Source organism: Heptranchias perlo, chromosome 34 (genome assembly GCF_035084215.1).
Source record: "Heptranchias perlo isolate sHepPer1 chromosome 34, sHepPer1.hap1, whole genome shotgun sequence".
Lineage (NCBI taxonomy): Eukaryota > Metazoa > Chordata > Chondrichthyes > Hexanchiformes > Hexanchidae > Heptranchias > Heptranchias perlo.
In genome coordinates, this window is record NC_090358.1 from 17084940 (window position 1) to 17104418 (window position 19479).

General features: G+C 39.2%; 1 protein-coding gene across 1 annotated transcript in view; it reads left to right on the forward strand.

Moving 5' to 3' along the window:
• LOC137301627 (protogenin-like) overlaps window positions 1–19479 on the forward strand; it is a 109797-nt gene that overhangs the window by 36383 nt on the left and 53935 nt on the right. The window contains exons 3-8 of the mRNA XM_067971172.1: window positions 12264–12408; window positions 12671–12804; window positions 13753–13755; window positions 13844–13981; window positions 14335–14493; window positions 16542–16704. Coding sequence (XP_067827273.1) covers window positions 12264–12408; window positions 12671–12804; window positions 13753–13755; window positions 13844–13981; window positions 14335–14493; window positions 16542–16704 — 742 coding nt within the window. The remainder of the gene's footprint in view (window positions 1–12263; window positions 12409–12670; window positions 12805–13752; window positions 13756–13843; window positions 13982–14334; window positions 14494–16541; window positions 16705–19479) is intronic.

A 19479-nucleotide genomic window follows, 5' to 3' on the forward strand; every position in this document is an offset into this window, starting at 1 on the left:
AAGCAGAGATTTTTTTGCATTTTTGATGGACACTGAACTCTACAATTTTGCTGTTAATTTTTACCAAGGGCAGTGATCATTCCCTTTTGCCAATCATAGAACCAGGAACGAAGGCAGAAGTGTGGAAGTCAACACTGTTAATAAACACATTTATGTGATAAATTTCACAGTTTAAAACTATCTTTTTGTTTAAGGTGCAGGGCGGTTATGGCCATGGCGCTTATAGTGAGCCAGCAGTTATACTGTACCGCCAGAGTGCCAAGCTTATAACATTCGTTCTTACACTCTTTATTCATTGAATAATTTCAGATTTTACCAGTTCATTGCTGTGCTTGTTGGATATGGGTGGGACAGGGAATGGGAGGTAGAAGAAAAAAAATCGTAATTCAGAGCATAATTTTGAAGGTGCTTCTTGCATTTTAATCAAACATTATCAATTTTTATATGGTGGTACTGGGATGATGTCAATAGCATGTTTATTCTGTGACTGCATCATTCATAGTTTATCTCAAAAAATACATTTTCAGGATCAATTTTGATTGAATATTCCCTTGGTAAGAATTTGCACACAATAAGGATGACTAACCACCACCACAACCACAATAATAACTATATCCACAATAGCATATATAGCGCCTTTAAGTTGCACAATGTCCCAAAGCGCTTCACAGAAGCATCAGACAAAAATGGATGCTGAGCTAAAGAAGGAGATATTAGGAGGGATGACCAAAAGCTTGGTCAAGGAGGGCCTTAAAAGGAGGTTAGGGAGGTGGAGATGGGTTAGAGTTTAGGGATGGAATAGCAGAACGTAGGACCTAGGCAGCTGAAGCCGGGGATGCATGAAGCCACAGTCAGAGGAACACAGAGTTCTGGGAATGATGGCAACGGTTTTGGAAGGGAGGAGCAACAGTACCTAAGGAGAGGGAACCATTTATAATGTCAGCTAGAATGGGGACCAGGAAGGGAAGTTGGGTGGCCAGCAGTTTAGTGGGAATGGGGTCTCAAGGGTGCAGTTGGTGGGCCTCATGGACAAGAGGAGCTCGGAGAGGTTATCAGGGGAGATAGCAGAGAAACTAGAGAAAGTTTCTCTAGCTTGGGGGCTGAGGGCCAGAACAGGAGGCTTGGCTTGGTGTGCAAGGGGAAGGGGAATGCGGCAGAGGTAGCTGAATGGACAGTCTCAATCTTAGTGACTTAGAAGTCCAAGCTCCTCGTACTTGTTGAAGGTGGAGGAGACGGTTGGTAGTGAAGAAAAGAAGCCTGAGTTATCTTTGCTTTCCAGGATGACCCTGGTGTGGCGAGCAGTTTTGGCAGAGGAAAATGAAGCCCAGTCGTGCTTGATATGGTCCAGCCAAATCTGATGATAAGATGTCTAAACCAGTTGTGCGCCAGAAACGCTCAAGTCTGCACCTGTTGGACTTGACTGGGTGAAGGTGGGGGCCACACCAGGGGGAACGACCAGGGTAGGAGAGAGTAAGAGTTTTACTGGGGACAAGGACATCAAAGTTGGAGGAGAGGGAGTGGTTGAGCAGATCGACAGCTGAGAAAGTATTGTGGCAAACTGAGGATCAGATTACACAGTTGGAAGTTTGAAATTGAAGCTGTAATTCATTTGGGGGAAGAGTTTATTCCAGGGCAGATGCAGAAGGAAATTGGGTTGCAATGGGGTATGGGGATGTGTTAGTGAGGAATAAACAGACGTGGTTAGAGATGAGAGGAGGAGGGAGGACATTTTGGTGAGAAACTCAGGGTGGGGCTTAAGGGCCGGTAGAGAAAGGAGGATTTTAAAGGAGAGGTGAGAGGGGTGAAACATGGTGAGGTGCTCGAAGGAAGCGATGGTACTAAAAAAAAGTAGGGGGAGAGATCAGGGTGTAATTTGGTCATAAGGACTACATCACAACTACCACCATGACGGAGGTTTGGACGGTCCAGATGGTGGAAAGTATAGCCAAGTGTGGAGGCTTCATCAAAGGGCAAGATGTTGTTGTCCATGAGCCAAGTTTTTGTCAAAGAACGGATATCAATGCAACCATCCACAATAAGGTCATGAATGGCAAGGGCTTTGCTCATGGGGGAATGGACATTCTTTGGGAAATGCAGAAAAGGGTGGTGATTGTTGATCCACTGGCTGAGTCCAAGTAACTGGTGGTGTTTGGGGTGAGCAGGATTGGAGGGAGGTTGGTTTACACTGGGTGGGAAGATTGGTGGGAGAGGAGGATTGGGGCAGTTGGGATTGCTGCTCAGAAGAAGGCAGCGATGGGTGCCTCGATGGTCCCTTCGGAGAATGCCAAGAGGTAAGCTGTGGGTCTGCCCAATGTGATGTCATCAAGGTAGATGTATTAATAGGACCCATGACCAAAAAAATTGTTTTCTAATTTATTTTGTTGTTGGGGGTGGGGGGAGAAAAGCATTAAGATAATCCAACCCGCACATGAATGTCTGGGTTACAACAAGCTTCTGTTTAATAAGTAAAATGTAAATTTGTTTCAAGTCTCATACTATTATGTGAAATTGGTAACATGTCTATTGCCTATGATGGTAGCTAATCAATTTTTTCTTCTACAGTATATTATTTTGCATCACTGAGCAAAATATCAGAAAGGAGTTAGATGAGAATAGATTGGACTCAAGTCCCCAGGTGTTGAAGTTTGTCTCACTAATTCCTGTATACAGGAAACACATCATTTATTGGCATGACTGCACTTTATAAAATTAGGGAGGGAAGAGTTGAAGGTGAATCTGAGTAACTCTTGCACCCCACAGGTAGAATTTTTGTTTTAAACACATTCAATGTAGTACACTGAATTAGACTGAATTTTTTCAATTGTTAAGCACTCTAGGACATCCTGAGGACATGAAGCATGTTATATAAATGCAAATGATTTCTTTCTATCCTTTCTTCTTAGACGTTTTTGACACTTTGTGGGTTTTTTTGTTCTTGTTCAGCAAAAGTGTTCATCGGTCTATCTATTGCATTTAGTGTTGTGTGCTGGGCTATGCTGTGTAATATAGACTCAGAATGCAGACATGAGGAACTGGTTATCTGCATTTGCTTTGCTGGAGCAGGTAGCCTTATAGTGGGTCTATGCTATTGTTGGTTCTTTGCAGGTCCTGTTTATACATTTACAACTGTAGCCGATAGCAGGACAGTACATCTGCACTACAGTAACTCGAAAGTGCCGCCTTTAATTTGCATAATCCAGATTGGATGAATTAAAATGGCCATGTTTCATGGACTTTATACTCTATTATATACCATTGATAAGCAAACTTGCTTTTATCTCCTAGATATCATTAGCATCTGCTCATCAGAATTTGTGTATTTCTTTTAATTTGCTGATAAATATAAATGGTAAAGCACTTATAGTCTTGTTGTGGAGCATTGACAAAAGGATTCATGATGTAGAGAAGCAACTTCACATTTGTGGTAACAACTTTTTAAAGAGAGCCCTTCTCCATGGCTTTGTTTCTCATTAGAGTGCACTGGCCTTTTTATGGAATGGTTTAATGAGTTCTTGCGTGGATGAGGATGAGCACTCACTTTATTACAAAAGTAAAGAGGGATGGTTCCAGTGTGAAGGGTTTCATATTGAGTTAATTGTACTTGTAAAATCATGATTTATGGCATCAAATAAAAGGTAAACTCAAAGGGTTAAAAAGCAAAATCAGTTTTGACTACAGAGCCTGTTGAAGAGCCACTCTGGTGGCATTTCTGTTTTGGACACACTCCTTCGAAAATAACATTGATCAAGGTCCCATGTCACATTATTTTTCTCTAAATCTTCCAAGTGTTAGTGAGGAAAATATTGAAAAAGTTTTGAGAATATGGTGATTTACCACTTTTCTGATTATTACAGTGTCATAAATATTAAAAAACATTGAGGACAAATTTGGGACATTTTAAAATAAGATTAATGAATTGATAAAGTGCCATGGAGGAAGTTTGTAAAGAAAATTTAAGATATTTTCTCACCAAACATTGTGGATAAGTACCATCACTGTTCAATAATTACCCTGAGTTCATCCATATCAATCAAGGTAAAAATTGTTTCCAGTATTGGAAAAATCATAATTTGCAGGGCTCCCCTGTGAATGGTCCATTTAGCCAGCCTGTATTGAAAGGACACATGGGAGTGTATACTGTGCAGAGCAGGAATACACTAGTAAATAAAGATTTCTGAAATGAAGTTCTATTTTATTCACTAATAAATATTTATCTATAAGTTCCTTCATATCTTGAGGGTAATTACATAGTTACCTTCCTCGGCTGTGCTTTTCAGAAATTGTTTAATGCCGCCATTCTGTTTTTACCGTCCTTTAAACTGCTTTATTGTATTGGTTTTAGTTCTGCCTATCTTATTCTAAAAGTGAGAATGAGAATGTTTGATTATGTGGAGCTGTGAAGTAGCTTTACACTGAGAGAGAACATCCACAAGTGAACAGTACTTTGTTTCTTGTGGAGTAATTTAAAATTGTCAGTATGTTTTGCATGCTAACTCCATATGGTACACTTCTCTCTAATATATGTTCCTGTTTCTAAACAAAAAATAAATATTTATCTACACAATCTAATTCTGCAGTGATACTTAAAAATGAAGCCAGTCAAACACCTCTTTGACATCAAGGGAAAGTTGACTTTTTGTGGAATTTGGAGTAAAAACTTCAACCCCATGTCTTCAGATTGTCTGTCATTGCAAAGCAGGAGTTGCTCAATGCCTAGTGTGATATTCCCAGTGCTGTAAGCTGGTAATTGAAAGCTGGCATACATATTGGGTAAATAAATTTACCCAGTGACATGTGGCAGCCCTCCATGTAAGCAAGGATGCCTTGAATTAAACTTGATCTCATTGGAATTGAAAGTATAAATTGGGTGCAAAACTCCTTAACTGTCATTGGTGAGTTTGACCATTTCTCGGCTTCACTGCCCAATAGATCGGTGTGCAGTAACAGTGAGCTACAGGGGGGTGAGGATGCCAGGGTGGATGGTGCAACAGACTGGACAGCCCCAAGAAAAGCAATGTAGAGCAACATTGGTGTAGAATTCTGTACCCAAATGGTCTTATCTTTGCTGTTGGAGAGGAAAGCATGGCTCTGGGGACCCTGTGCATTTTTTTGGTTGGAAGGGGTAAAAGTGAAGGAATCATTTTAAAATGCCCTTTCCCAACAAATATGTTCAGAGGTTATTTAGGTCTAGTTCTAATAGTATCGCTGGAAGGGAGATCTTTTGATCACTGTTTATTTGTGTTTGATTACAATTTTGCTAACATCACAAATCACATCACATAGACCACGCAGATATTCAAAGTTTAGGGTGCTTTATATTGAGTTATTCCTACCACAGGCTTATCCTGCAAAGGGAACAGTGTTTGGAATAGGAAGTTCTATCTGACAGGATGTAGTTTCACTGGTAAAGCCCAAATGCATCAACACACCTGACAAGGAAACGGATTTGGTTGCACCCAAAATCTCCAGTTATCAGTGCCACAACAATGCAGATTTGGGCAACCTGTTATTACAATTATGACACTATGACAGCTCTTTTTAAAAAAAATCTTTTAAAATGAATTGATGGCTGATGTATATAACTGATTCAATTAGCTTTAGTTAAAGACTATGTCAGGGCTACATAAATGATTGACCTGGGTCAAAAACTTGACTGCCACAATTTTTTCTTCGACTTCCAAAGGTTTCAAGTGGGTATGATTTGTGCAAATTTTTGATCTGACATTCACTCCATCTGGTTACTTGCACATTTTGTGTACTTTACATTGCCTTGAGTGCTAGGAAATAAAATGAAGTGTTGTGAAAAATATGTTTTGATCAGTGGATTGAGCGCGGCATTGAAAGCTCAAAGGATGCTATGTTCAATGTAGTTGTAAACCTTCGACTGGGTGCCTCATTTACCCTTTCTAATCTCGGTAGACCCTAATTGAACAGTTACTCGATGCAGCACAATCAAAGAGATGTTATTATCACAATATTCTACAAGTGTATCTTCAAATTTGAGAAATTTGTTTTCAGAATGAAGAATCTCCCATTGTTAGTTTTTAAATGTCAAAGAAAGTGATGCTTTGTAGCTAGTTGTACCAATTGTCTGATCAAAATCAGCAAGTAAAACATTTCAATTGAAGTGGTTGTGTTGCAATTTTAAGCTTGAAGAGGAAACTAGCTGTTCTCCCTCTGAATTAAAAAGCTGTGTATTGCTACATAACTTTGGTAAGAAGCTTATGATTCAAGTTCATATAGCCAGACCTAAATTCACTTATCTCTTTAATCATTGGGGTGTAATGTTAGCCACACTTTTTTTGGTGGAGTAAAAATGGCATAATTTTAGAACATTGGAGCAGGTAGGGATTTTCACTTGCTTAGTGGGAAGCATGGAACTAATTTTTCATGGGTTCACCTTTCTTGAATGAAGAAAGTTTTGTGAAAATAAATTTAATTTGCTGTGTCCAGAAAACAATATCTGCACTGTGCCATTGTTATTGACACATGTTGTGTCTAGATCCCATAAATTACTAAACAAGTCTATCTTTGATCTTGGGCTATTTTATTGATAACTAAATTCCAAAGAGTTTGAGACATTTTTTAAATGGAAAGACTCATTTGAGTCAATCTTAAGATGGCACACTTCTTAACCCATTCCAGCAGGAAGCTGGTCATTTCCCCCCAGGCCCATCACATCCTCATATGGGAGTCACAAGAGACGGTACTTTAGCTTCTCTGCAATATCAGCCATCACAATCTGCTTCAGAGCTCTCTGAATTTTTCTTCAAAAGGGTCTGATTATCTAACAAAGCCAGAAGATGTGGAGATGTATTCCCAGCTTCTCCACACCCATCACATCTTTCTTGGAACTTTTTTTGAATCTTGCGTGGGACAATATTTTCAATTGCACCTTCCTTGCTTTGTTGCAGAAAGATATTGAACAGGCTGCAATTCTTTTCCTTGGTATTTAACAAGTGTATTTTTCTCTCTGTTCAATTTTCATTAAGCCAACAAATGCCCGTTGGGTGTAATGGCTATGAGAGTGTGTGCAGAAGTAAAACAGTCCACAGTGTTCTAACCTCAGTGTTACCAGCAATGTATTTCTAATTGGATTCTTAGCTTGGACTGTTTGCTTCAGGGCTTTTGCTATCTTTGGTTGCCCTATTTAATGGACTATTTAATACCTTTTATTCGCTAGCATTTTCTCTGCAGTGAGGACTATTCAAGCTTTATTAGGCAATCCATTAATTCACTTTTCCCACCAGATTTGAATTTGAACACTTCTGTACCATTGTGATACTCTGCCATCTTAAAGATTTCTTATTTCTCAATTTATTTTGCTCTCAACTGTTTGAGGTCTATCCTCGAAAAGGCTTATTTGCATGGTACAGAGCAGCAAAATCTACACCTTGAGTTCATGGACAAATGCTTAGTATTGTTTGGCAATCCCCTAGGATGGAGTGTTCATTTGCATCTGTTGCTTTTCTCGAATTTTTCTCAGCTGACTAAAAATCAGGAGGGGTTCTGAGGTATAGAGCCATACAAATTGGGAAGAGCCTGGTCTGACCTGAGTTGCTGATCTCACTACAATTTTCCTTCATGTCCCTGGGCTAAGGAGGAGAGGAGAAAATCAGCCAGAAGTTCCACTCCTGATTGCTTATTAGTGTCTCCTGCAGGAAGTGTGCATGTATGGACATTTGGTTTAGGATGTGGTTGGCTTGGCCGTGGTAATCCCCATAGACGCAGAGCTGATGGGCTATCGCTACTCAGGCGCACATTTACTTTAGACCTACTTGAGGTACCCTGAGGTCTGCCAATGTCTGTGAAGCCAAATGCCAATATGAGTTGCCTCTTTCAGGAGAACAAGAGAAAATTGGAGAGGAAACCAATGAAATTGGAGAAGAAGAGAAGGTACAATAATCTTGGTAGCAAGCAAGGCTACTGTATTGCAGGGAAGTACAGTAAGATATTTTCCTCCTGGAGAGGGAGGAACCTTCTTTCCCAAATATAGGTGAGACCCCTCCATCCTGCACAGTCTGAGCTGGTGTTCATGTACAAGAGAGAGACAGCAGAAAGTATTATTCACATCTTCACTGCACCCACTGCCCAGCAATGTAAGGGACTGTTGTGCAGGGTAAGTAAATGATGACCTTGCTTTCTGTAGCATTTCTCAAATTCTCTCGTACCTTCAGAAGAGCAGCCTCCGGCTGAGCTCCCAGAAGGTGCATAAAACAATGTTTAGTCTCCCCGCGTTTTGTTAAGAATGGATTTAGAAGTCCCCTGTTCTTGCCCCAGCCTGAGAATAGAACCTCCATGAGCCCATGGACCTTCTATCAGAGTAAATGTCTTGTGAATTAAACTACTTTACCTGGCAAATGGTTCTGGTGTCTGCTGAGGGGCAGGCATCTGAATTGCATACTTTAAAGTTCTGGGTCTCACATAAAACCTTACCATTGGATTTGTATTTGTGAAAGTGGCTGTGATCTGTCTCAAAACCACTCGACTGCCATCCTTCGGTGTTAGCTTTGGCTCAGTGTTAGCATCTGAGCCAGAAGGTTATGAGTTCAAGTCCCACTTCAGAGACTTGAGCACAAAATCTAGGCTGCCACTCCAGTGCGGTACTGAGGGAGTGCTGTCAAAATCAATCCAAAGCTATGCATATACACTTTTTACATATAGTAAGATTCTGTCAGATAAATATTGAAATTTGCAGGCCCAAGGTCTCTGATGAGTAGAATTTGTCTTGCATCTCTTTTTGATTTGGACTGCTTCTACTGTGCATGCAGTCTGAGGAAAAGCAACTTATTTTGTCCATTCCCTGCCCATTTCATATATTACATAGTTTTGCTAAGTTGCTATTTTTGCAGTGAGGGCAAGGGAGTGTTCTGCATGTATTGTATACATATTATAAATTGCTGTTAAACTTTATACACTGTATCTTGGGCAAATTAGGAGCATAATACTTTTTCTGGATGCAGAATATCTTTAGCTTGACTTCAAATTGCCCACAGTATTTTTCATCTGTTAATATGCAAATTCAGAGTGTTTGTTGTGAAAGTAGAGGGAAGTATCTTATTTCTTATTGAAATCCTTGTATTGATTTTTTTGCTGTACATCTCATCCAACATCTGCTCTTCTGGAGCATGTGAGTAAACCCTGTAATGTGTAGAGTGATCCAAGCAAGCACCTTTCACAGTGGTGGTGTAAAATGCTGTTACATATGGACGACCTTAACTGATTGTAAATCGGATTAGTATTGGCTAGTTCTTGGCTTTCATCTCACAGGAAGCTAATTGTGTTATAGTAAGAGAATCTGACAAGGCACTTTTGTTAGTTAAGCAAGAGTGCATCAGTGGCATTGTGCTAAGACAAAAGCAGATTGCATTTTACATTCACAGTAAAATCAGGGGCATTAGCAACTCACAAGAAAGTGTGAAAAGCCATTAGGTTCTCAACATCATTTCAATGTTTTGCCAAGAATTTAACGTGACTTAAATGCATAAAAATATAGATTTATGAAGATTTGGTTTTCAACTTTGATTTGCTTGTTACCCTTGAAATTGGGTAGTATGTTCCTGAAATGAAAGAGATTTATTTATTTATTTATGATTCATGAATCCCTCTTTTAGACTTAACTGTCATTTTGTTGGATCCACCAAGAACCAAGACTGTTAGGTGGTACATTGAATTAACTAGTCCTTCTGGAAGTTTTTAAGACAACAACTAATTGTAATAATGATGTGGAGATGCCGGTGATGGACTGGGGTTGACAATTGTAAACAATTTTACAACACCAAGTTATAGTCCAGCAATTTTATTTTAAATTCACAAGCTTTTGGAGACTTCCTCCTTCCTCAGGTAAATGTTTCAGGAGCTCCTTGAAGCCTACGCATTTATACATATAGAACAATACATGGTGTTTACAGACTGCCCCTGCAACTGCCCGTTGCCAAGGCAATCACCGTGTTCAGACAGAGGTGTCACCTGCAGAACCCCCGAATACACATTCAACAAAAAAACAAACAGGGAAAAAAAACAGAGAAAAAAAACAGAGAGAGGCAGAAACATCCGGAAGGCAGAGAGAGCCAGCAAATGACCCATTATATTAAATTGTAATAATTGTAATAATTTAATTGTAATAAGTTTCACATATACATTTAACATGATTTGAATACCCAAAAATATAACAAGTATATGCATATTTCTTCTGATCATTGTATTATAAATGACCTTTTTTTGACCAATTCCCTTCCCTCCCATCGTGTCTGGAAGGCAGGAACTCCATGTTTGGGGTATAATTTCACAAATGCCAGTCACCCTCGTGTACCTTGCCTAAGTGGCCATTGTTCATGTGTGAGTTTTCACAGTGAGTTCAACCACTGAGGCATCACAGCTGCTCCTGGTTCTATCTTTATTGTTTAGACACACGTTTCCAGCAGGGACACTGGATGGTGATTGGGAATGGGAATTCTGTCCTAGCCCAGGAGTGCTGGGGCCAATTGTAGTTCCCCTAATTTTTCTCCTCGCTAACTCAACACAATCTAAAGACCTTCTGGTCTGCATGGTGAGGCTACTCACTGGATAAACTCCTCAAGCTATTGAGAAAACTGTTCCACAAACTGCTTTAAGTATATTTTTGTTGAAGTTGAATTTTAAGTAGTGCAGATGGCGAGGGGGGATAGGCATTTTAATTTCCATTGGTAAATTGTGTGCGTCTTTCACTACGAAGCGTGATTGATCTCTGACATTTATTGGACCCCCAATGGGCTGGTTGATTATTAATTGATTGCAACCTGTATTTTTACCCATTGATTCGGTTTTAGGTTTCTTTAATCTTTACAGGTTTCTATTGATCCACAAACGTGTCTTTGTTTATGACACGAGAACTTAGATTTAATTCCTTTTTACATATTGATGAGTTACAAATTTACAGAGGTGTGAAATATTTATGAACGTAACGTTTTTCTGATTGTTAGCGAGATGTCTGTAGGTTGCATGGTGAGTCTCAGAATGATCACTTATCCTGAGGAAGGTTTGTCACCTGCAACTGTGCAACCCTGAAAGAGTTTGGAGTTTCTTTCAGATCCTGGAGTGTGAGAAATGACTCTCCTCACCAGGTTTCTTTCAATTACTGCTGGCATAAACATCTGTGAGATGGTAGCCACTTGTATTGGAAAAAGTCAATTTTACATTGATACAGTCCATCATATTAAAGTAAATTAACTATTTGCTACAGAATTTATTAGGACGTCACAGAAAACATTAGTAAGGATTTTTAGTTGCATAATTTCGTGCAGGCGATTAATTATGGTGGAAGACTGCATTTCACTGCATTACTGAACTATATCTGGCAGTGCTTTGTAGAAGTAATGTTCGACAAAATGACTGTATGTACATAGCTTAAAATGGTAGAAGAAAGTTGATTATCTTTTGCTCAAAAGTAACTTCGGGGGTCTGTTTCTGCCTGTTATTAAAGGAAATTCATAGACTGCAAATTTAGTCTGATTCTGATAGAAAGCACTTGCTTGTATATAAAGTGGACAATATTTGACTAAATAAATGCATAATCTGAGCAAAAATTGTTTAATAGAAATTTAAGCTATTATTTTGCTAATGGGAGTGAACTCAATTAGTATATACAGGACATGGTTTGGGAATTTCAACTTATTTAACAAATATTCATTTAAGTTCAAATGAGAGAATGCTTCCATTTAATGTTTAATATTTTATTTTATGCGGTATTTTAATAGAACACGGAGTCCAGGAAAGAATCTCCCTGTCTCCTAAACTGTCTGAAAAGCATTCCATGTATCCCCCATTATTTTTTGTTTTTTCCTGTTTAGAATCATTCACTAAAATCTTTTGTGATTAACAATGTATCTAAATTAACAGTTTTATCGATGGTCCGATCCTATGACCAACTATATACCTAGCTTAAAAGTTGTAGGGGAGACATCATACTTGAGGAAACAATTTTTTTCTACTTGAAAAATAATTTGTGGAATCTGTCTCTATATGTAACTAAGGAAAAGTTGCATGAATGCTGTTAGACTCAATCATTCTGAAGGTTAACCGTTGGTTGTCGTCGCATTGTGCTTATTGCTGCCTGCTGGTGCTGTTGAATATTCACTTTTTAACTTGTAGGAAGTGTTTTCCGTTTGCTTCCTATGAATTCATCATTTGGTAGTTTTCCCACACTGGAGGGGTTTACTTTCTAGTTGTATCCTAGCTGCTAGTTTGTGTGTATCTAACCACATCAATGTCCCTTTAATTCCCAGGTATGTCTCCATTTGAAGTTCAGCCAGCCCATACTGTGGCCAATGAAGGCGAAGTAGCCCGGTTTATCTGCAAGATACATGCAAATCCTCCACCAATCATAACCTGGGAATTCAACCGGACAGCACTGCCGCTAGCTACTGACAGGTATTGTATCTGAGAAGGAACTCTGGAATTTTACACCAACATGCAAAGAGTAGTTTGAATATAATGCTGTCTTAATTATGCAGACATTTCTGTTTTTGCACTAAATTATTACCAGTGTTACTGCCATGCACTAATTTGTAACAAGTGTTACTGAATTGTTACTGTTGTCACTGCAGTGCACTACATTTTTGCTAGAAACCCAAACAATTCATTTTTTTTAGAAAACAAAATACTTAAAAGTAATATCTCTTTCTCTTCTCAGGATAACTGCTTTGCCAACTGGAGTCCTTCAGATCTATGGTGTTGAGGAACAGCATGCTGGACAGTACCGCTGTGTTGCAACCAACGTTGCAAATAGACGCAGGAGTGCGGAAGCCATTTTAACTGTTATTCCAGGTACACAATTGAGATGTTTTTCTTTCAGTACAATGACCAGTAATTGATTCAATTAGGCTGCCCATTCAACTTCACAGCCGAAGATACACATCATCACTACATCTAATCTAAAAAGTGTGTGCACATGCATTCTGAGCCAGGGAAATGACTAATGGATGAGAATGCAAGTTGTGTTTTGTTATGGAAATGCTAAAAGTGCAGGGTGGTTGAGATCAGATTATCCTAAACTCACTGTTGCAATTAACAGGTATATTATTGCTGTTCAGTCACATCTTCAATATAATGAAGCAAATTATGTCTTTGAAGAAATTGACTGTATTTTGTGAGTAAAATAGTGCTGATTTCATCTCTGGCTAGGAACAGGATAGCACAAGGAATAGCTGTCTTCACAGTGGTGTCCTTTGGGTTTGAAAGGCTGGTTGGGATCAAGTCAGCAATTAATGTGGCAAATTTTCCATAGCCATGATCAAATTGCTAGTAAGGCTGTCCTAAGGTCAAGATAAAGCTAATGCTTGAAATGCAACAGTATTCTACATGCAGTTAACTGCACATTGCTGCTAGTTTTTAACATACAGGATTCTGTTGATTTTAAAGGGAAAAGAGAGGTTTTAAATAGAATCGCTCATGACATTATTTGATTTGATTAGATGTGAGATTCTCCTTTCACCATTTATTGGGATCTTACTGCTTCTTTCTAATTTTCCTCAATCTGGTAGTGGTGCTATTTAAAATAAGATATATCTGTTAGTACTCATGGTTCATAGCTTCAGCTGCAGTTAAGTTTAAGAATCATTTGCTTTTTCCCCAAAATGGAAACTTGCGTCACTTTCTGACATGACATGTTTAAAAACTAACTTTCGTCCACTTTTGTTTTGCTTTCTTTTGTTATTGAGAGAAATCCTGTGCGCAAGACACCATTTCATTTTAATTTTTATTTGGTTTTGCTAGTTGGTTAAACTTCATGGGGTATTTGATTAGGGTTCTATAGTAAATAGCAATGATTTCCATTGATCGATTTGCATTAATTTATATCTGACAGCATGGGAGCCAAAAACTTCACAGAAACCAGTGATTGTAGCAGGTCCCCAAAATCTCACTGTGCCTGTGCATCAAACTGCAATGCTGGAATGTGTCGCCATTGGTTCCCCAAAGCCTCTTGTTTCTTGGAGTCGTTTAGGTGAGTTGTCCATTTCCTCTTATTCCTCTCTCCATTCTTTGCAATATTGATACTTGCAATAGTTAAACTGGGAATAACAGACAGTTTTAAAAATACCCTGACTTCTTGATGTAACAAATCTAACATTTAAACACTGTTTACAACATACCAATATTAATTAATATATATAACAATTACTGTAGGCCATATTTTATTCAAGATACTTCATTTTTCCTGTTTTTAAAAATGATTTCATTTTATGAATAAATGTGGTTAGCATTTCTTCCATTTTAACAACTGGCGTTTGTTTTTCTGAATGATGTTGATCTAATTTTAATGGTCGGTTGATACTAATATCTGCTTTTTCCAAACAGATCACAGATCTATTGATGTTTTCAATACACGGGTTCTGGGGAATGGGAATTTGATGATATCAGATGTGAAAGTGCAGCATGCTGGAGTATATGTGTGTCGGGCCACCACACCAGGCACTCGCAATTACACTGTAGCCACAGCTATGCTTACTGTGTTAGGTAAGTTAACAAACACGTCTAACCTAAGGACTCGAAGCTTAATCTGCGATCCCAGTAGTTAGTGCAATTTGAAGGTTCTTAGTGCTGTCCTTAGGAGCCAACAAAACAAATTGTAACAAGGGACACGTTCTAACCAAGTTCTGGTATTCTTGCTGTCCATTCTTGCAATGTCTTTGGCTCCAAGTAATTTGAAGAAGCAGTGTTTCATTATTTTGGTAAATTATTCATATGCAGGTGTTTTTTTAAATAAATTTTGATGATGAGTCATAGATATGCTCATTACATGTTATTTAAGTAAAATCAAATTATAAAGAACTTGCATTGAATATATAGTGTTGAATATGTCTTTCAGAAACATCCCAAAGTACATACAGTTAATTGCTTTGAAGTGCAGTCACCATTGTCATGTAGGTGAACACACAAACCCAGAACTGCATTGAGATGCATGGCCAGTTAATCTATTATTTTGGTGCTACTGGTTGAGGGAGGAATATTGGCCAGGCAAAACTCCCTACTTCTCTTCGAATAGTGCCATGGGCTTTTTAAATATCCATCAGGACATCTGAAGGATGGTACCTCCGACAGTGCAGCACTCCTTCAGTGCTGCTCTGATGTGGCAGCCTAGATTATGTACTCAGAACCCACATTGAGGGAACTACCAACTTAGCCAACCTGACACAAATAAATGGTATTTTGTTTACAATTATTTACAAAAAGGGTAAAGCTTTTAAAAGGTAGTGAGACAGAACTGTTATCCCAAGAAGAATGTGGGTGAACACAGTGGACATTCCATAAGGGTAGCTGAGCAACTAACAGGAGCCACTGATTTATCTTCATTTGTGTAAATAGCTTAGTGGATAATCAAAATAAAAGACAAAACCATATCTTTAAGAAAATAATGGAACTGTGTAATTTAAACAGAGTCCATGTTGAATCTCTCCTGCTTTGAACGCAGGTCTGGTCACTCGTTGATTCATGTTTGTCTCCCATTGATCCACTTGTATTTCACATGTAAATAAGATACACAAGGTGCAAATAGACAAGTTTAAACATTTTTAAAATTTGAATTTTCCTAATGAATATTAACAAAGTGAAGAATGTTAGTGCTGCAAGATGAAACATTTACCTAATTTGGGTACCTAATTTGGGCACACGGTGTCAGCATTAAACATTTCCAGGTCTGGTATAGCCATGGTGAGATGCACAATAAAGTTATCTGCATTTTGCTCCATAAATGTGCATTAGCCCCAACTTAAGAGCATCCCTACTGTATTAATGTGAGATTTCCATTTCCTGCACCAGGCCTCTCAAAGTTGGATTGCTAACTAGTGCCTAATTAAGACCAGTTCTTTGCTGTGGGAACTGGACTGAGACAGCCCAAACCCTTTTGACATAGGACTGTAGCAGACAGGAAACTTATATTGCATTACTCTGGGCTGGATTTGTTCTCATGTCCCAGAAGCAAAAGACAAGTTTTTTTTAATATATTGAGTGCTTTGCTGAATTTACAGAACAAAATATTTTTTAAAAATTAAAATACCATGCTGAGAGTAACATGAAGTTGTAGTGTGTATATGTATGTATACAATGTTCTAAAACTACTACAGGGCCTAGCATCACCTTATTCATCATGGGGCATGCAATCTCTCATATACTGTGGCGTGAACATTGGTGCTGACCTCTCTAACTAAAAGTAGACATCATAGATGATTCTAATGATTTGAAAATGTAAATGGTTTACATTTTAAATTGCTTTAGATATAATTTTCTATCATTGTCTATGACTGGGAGAAAAACGGCATCCTATTTCCCACTTTTTTCACCAAAGGATGTTGCACCCCCTCAGTTGGGACTTCCACCAATGCCAATCCATGACTGATTGATTGGCTGAAGATATGGTTAGTCATGCTGCCGAGAGAGTGCCTCACAATGTGAGGTATTTTTTATTTAGGCTTACGTCCTTGATCTATCAGGCAAGATGACCTGGCACTTTTCCAGCGCAAAACAAGAATATAGTTTTACTAGTGTTTTCCACTGTTGTTTTATAGCCCCACCATCTTTTGTTGAGTGGCCGGAGAGCCTGACAAGGCCTCGTGCTGGCACAGCCAGGTTTATGTGTCAGGCAGAAGGTATTCCTACACCTAAAATTAGCTGGCTGAAGAATGGACAAAGGATTCACTCCAATGGACGTATCAAAGTCCAGTATAGCAGGTACATGCTGATTTATTTTTGATTTTGTTTTGAAAACTTTGCTTCCTATTTGCAGAGCTGAAATATGAAAGAAATCCAATATGATTCTGTTGTAATGTTTTTCTAAAATGCACTTGATTTTGCTTAGAAAATAAGAAATAGCAGCAGGAGTAGGCCATATGGCCCCTCAAGCCTGCTCCGCCATTCAGTTAGATCATGGCTGATCGTCGACCTCAACTCCACTTTCCCGCCCGATCCCCATATCCCTTGATTCCCTTAGAGTCGAAAAATCTATTGACCTCAGCCTTGAACAACTGAGCATCGACAGGCATCTGGGGTAGAGAATTTTAAAAATTCACAACCCTCGTAGTGAAGAAATTTCTCCTTATCTCAATCCTAAATGGCTGACCCCTTATCCTGAGGCTATGCCCCCCTAGTTCTAGACTCTCTAGCCAGGGGAAATAGCCTCTCAGCAGCTACCCTGTCTAGTCCTCTCAGAATCTTATGTTTCAATGAGATCACCTTTCGTTCTTCTAAACTCCAGAGTGCATAGGTCCATCCTACTCAACTTCTCCTCAGGACAACCCCCTCATCCCAGGAATCAATCTAGTGGTTGTGGTGTTAAGTGGAGCTCTTAGTCCAGTCATGTTTCTGTTTGAATTCTGTGAATGACAGTTTGGTCTAGAAACTCAACAGACTAACTTTTTACAGTTACGTTGATAAATGAATTGATCTTAAAGACCTTAGTTAGCCTGTGCAGGATTGTTAATTCTAAGTTAAGATCATTCAGCATACTTTTTAGTGACTACAATTTTCACACAGTTAAAGATGCATTTTTAAATGTATTTAGTTCAATTGCGGGTTTATGAATGTCCAGTCTAGGTACATTCTCACGAGGGAGAAAGGTAGGGCAATTAAAGCCAGAGCTCCCTGGATGACAAGAGAGAGTAAAATGAAGCAGAAAAAGGGGCATATGACAGATGTCAGGTTGATAATACAAGTGAGAACCAGGCCGAATATAGAAAGTTCACAGGGGAAATGAAAAAGGAAATAAGAGGGGCAAAGAGAGAGTATGAGAATAGACTGGCGGCAAACATAAAAGGGAATCCAAAAGTCTTCTATAGGCATGTGAATGGGTAGTAAGTGGAGGGGTGGGGCCGATCAGGGACCATAAAGGAGATCTACTCATGGAGGCAGAGGGCATGGCCGAGCTACTAAATGAGTACTTTGCATCTGTCTTTACCAAGGAAGAAGATGCTGCCAGAGTCTCAGTAAAAGATGTAGTTGAGATACTGGATGGGCTAATAATTGATAAAAAGGAGATACTAGAAAGGCCAGCTGTACTTAAAGTAGATAAGTCACCCAGTCCGGATGGGATGCACCCTAGGTTGCTGAGGGAAGTATGGGTGGAAATTGCGCAGGTACTGGCCATAATCTTCCAAACATCCTTAGATACGGGATGGTGCCAGATGAGTGGAGAATTGCAAATGTTACATCCTTGTTCAAAAAATGGTGTAAGGATAAACCCAGCAACTACAGGCCAGTCAGTTTAACCTCGATGGTGGGGAAACTTTTAGAAACGATAATCTGGGACAGAATTAGCAGTTGCTTGGACAAGTGTGGATTGATTAGGGAAAGCCAGCACAGATTTGTTTAAAGGCAAATTGTGTTTAAGTAACTCGATTTGAGTTTTTTGATGAGGTAACAGAGAGGGTCAGTGAGGGCAATGCGGTTGATGTGGAGTATATGGATTTCCAAAAGGCATTTGATAAAGTGCTGCATACATAGGCTTGTCATCAAGAATGAAGCCCATGGTAAAAAGGGGGCAGTAGCAACATGTATACAAAATTGGCTAAGTAACAGGAAGCAGTGAGTACCGGTGAACGGTTGTTTTTCAGACTGGAGGGAGGTGTATAGTGGTGTTCCCTGGGGGTCAGTACTGGGACCACTGCTTTTCTTGATATATATTAATGACTTGGACTTGGGTGTACAGGGCACAATTTCCAAGTTTGCACATGACAGAAAACTTGGAAGTGTAGTGAACAGTGAGGAGCATAGTGATAGACTTCAAAAGGATCTCGACAGGCTGGTGGAATGGGCGGACACGTGGCAGATGAAATTTAACGCAGAACAATATGAAATGATACATTTCGGTAGGAAGAACGAGGAGAGGCAATATAAACTAAAGGGCACAGATCTAAAAGGGGTACAGGAACAGAGAGATCTAGGGGTATATGTGCACAAATCGTTGAAAATGGCATGGCAGTTTGAGAAAGCGGTTAAAAAAGCATATGGGATATTGGGCTTTATAAATAGAGGCATAGAGTACAAAAGCAAGGAAGTCATGATGAACCTTTATAAAACACTGGTTCGGCCACAACTGGAGTATTGTGTCCAGTTTTGGGCACCGCACTTTAGGAAAGATATGAAGGCCTTAGAGAGGGTGCAAAAAAGATTTACTAGAATGATTCCAGGGATGAGGGACATAAGTTATGTGGATAGATTGGAGAAGCTGTGGTTGTTCTCCTTGGAACAGAGAAGATTGCGAGGAGATTTGATAGAGGTATTCAAAATCATGAAGGGTCTAGACAGAATAGATGGAGAGAAACTGTTTCTGTTGGCAGAGGGGTCAAGACCCAGAGGACATAGATTTAAGGCGATTGACAAAAGAACCAAAGGTGACATGAGGAAAAACTTTTTTACGCAGCGAGTGGTTAGGATCTAGAATGCACTGCCAGGGTGGGTGGTGGAGGCAGATTCAATTGTGGTTTTCAAAAGGGAACTGGATAAGTATTT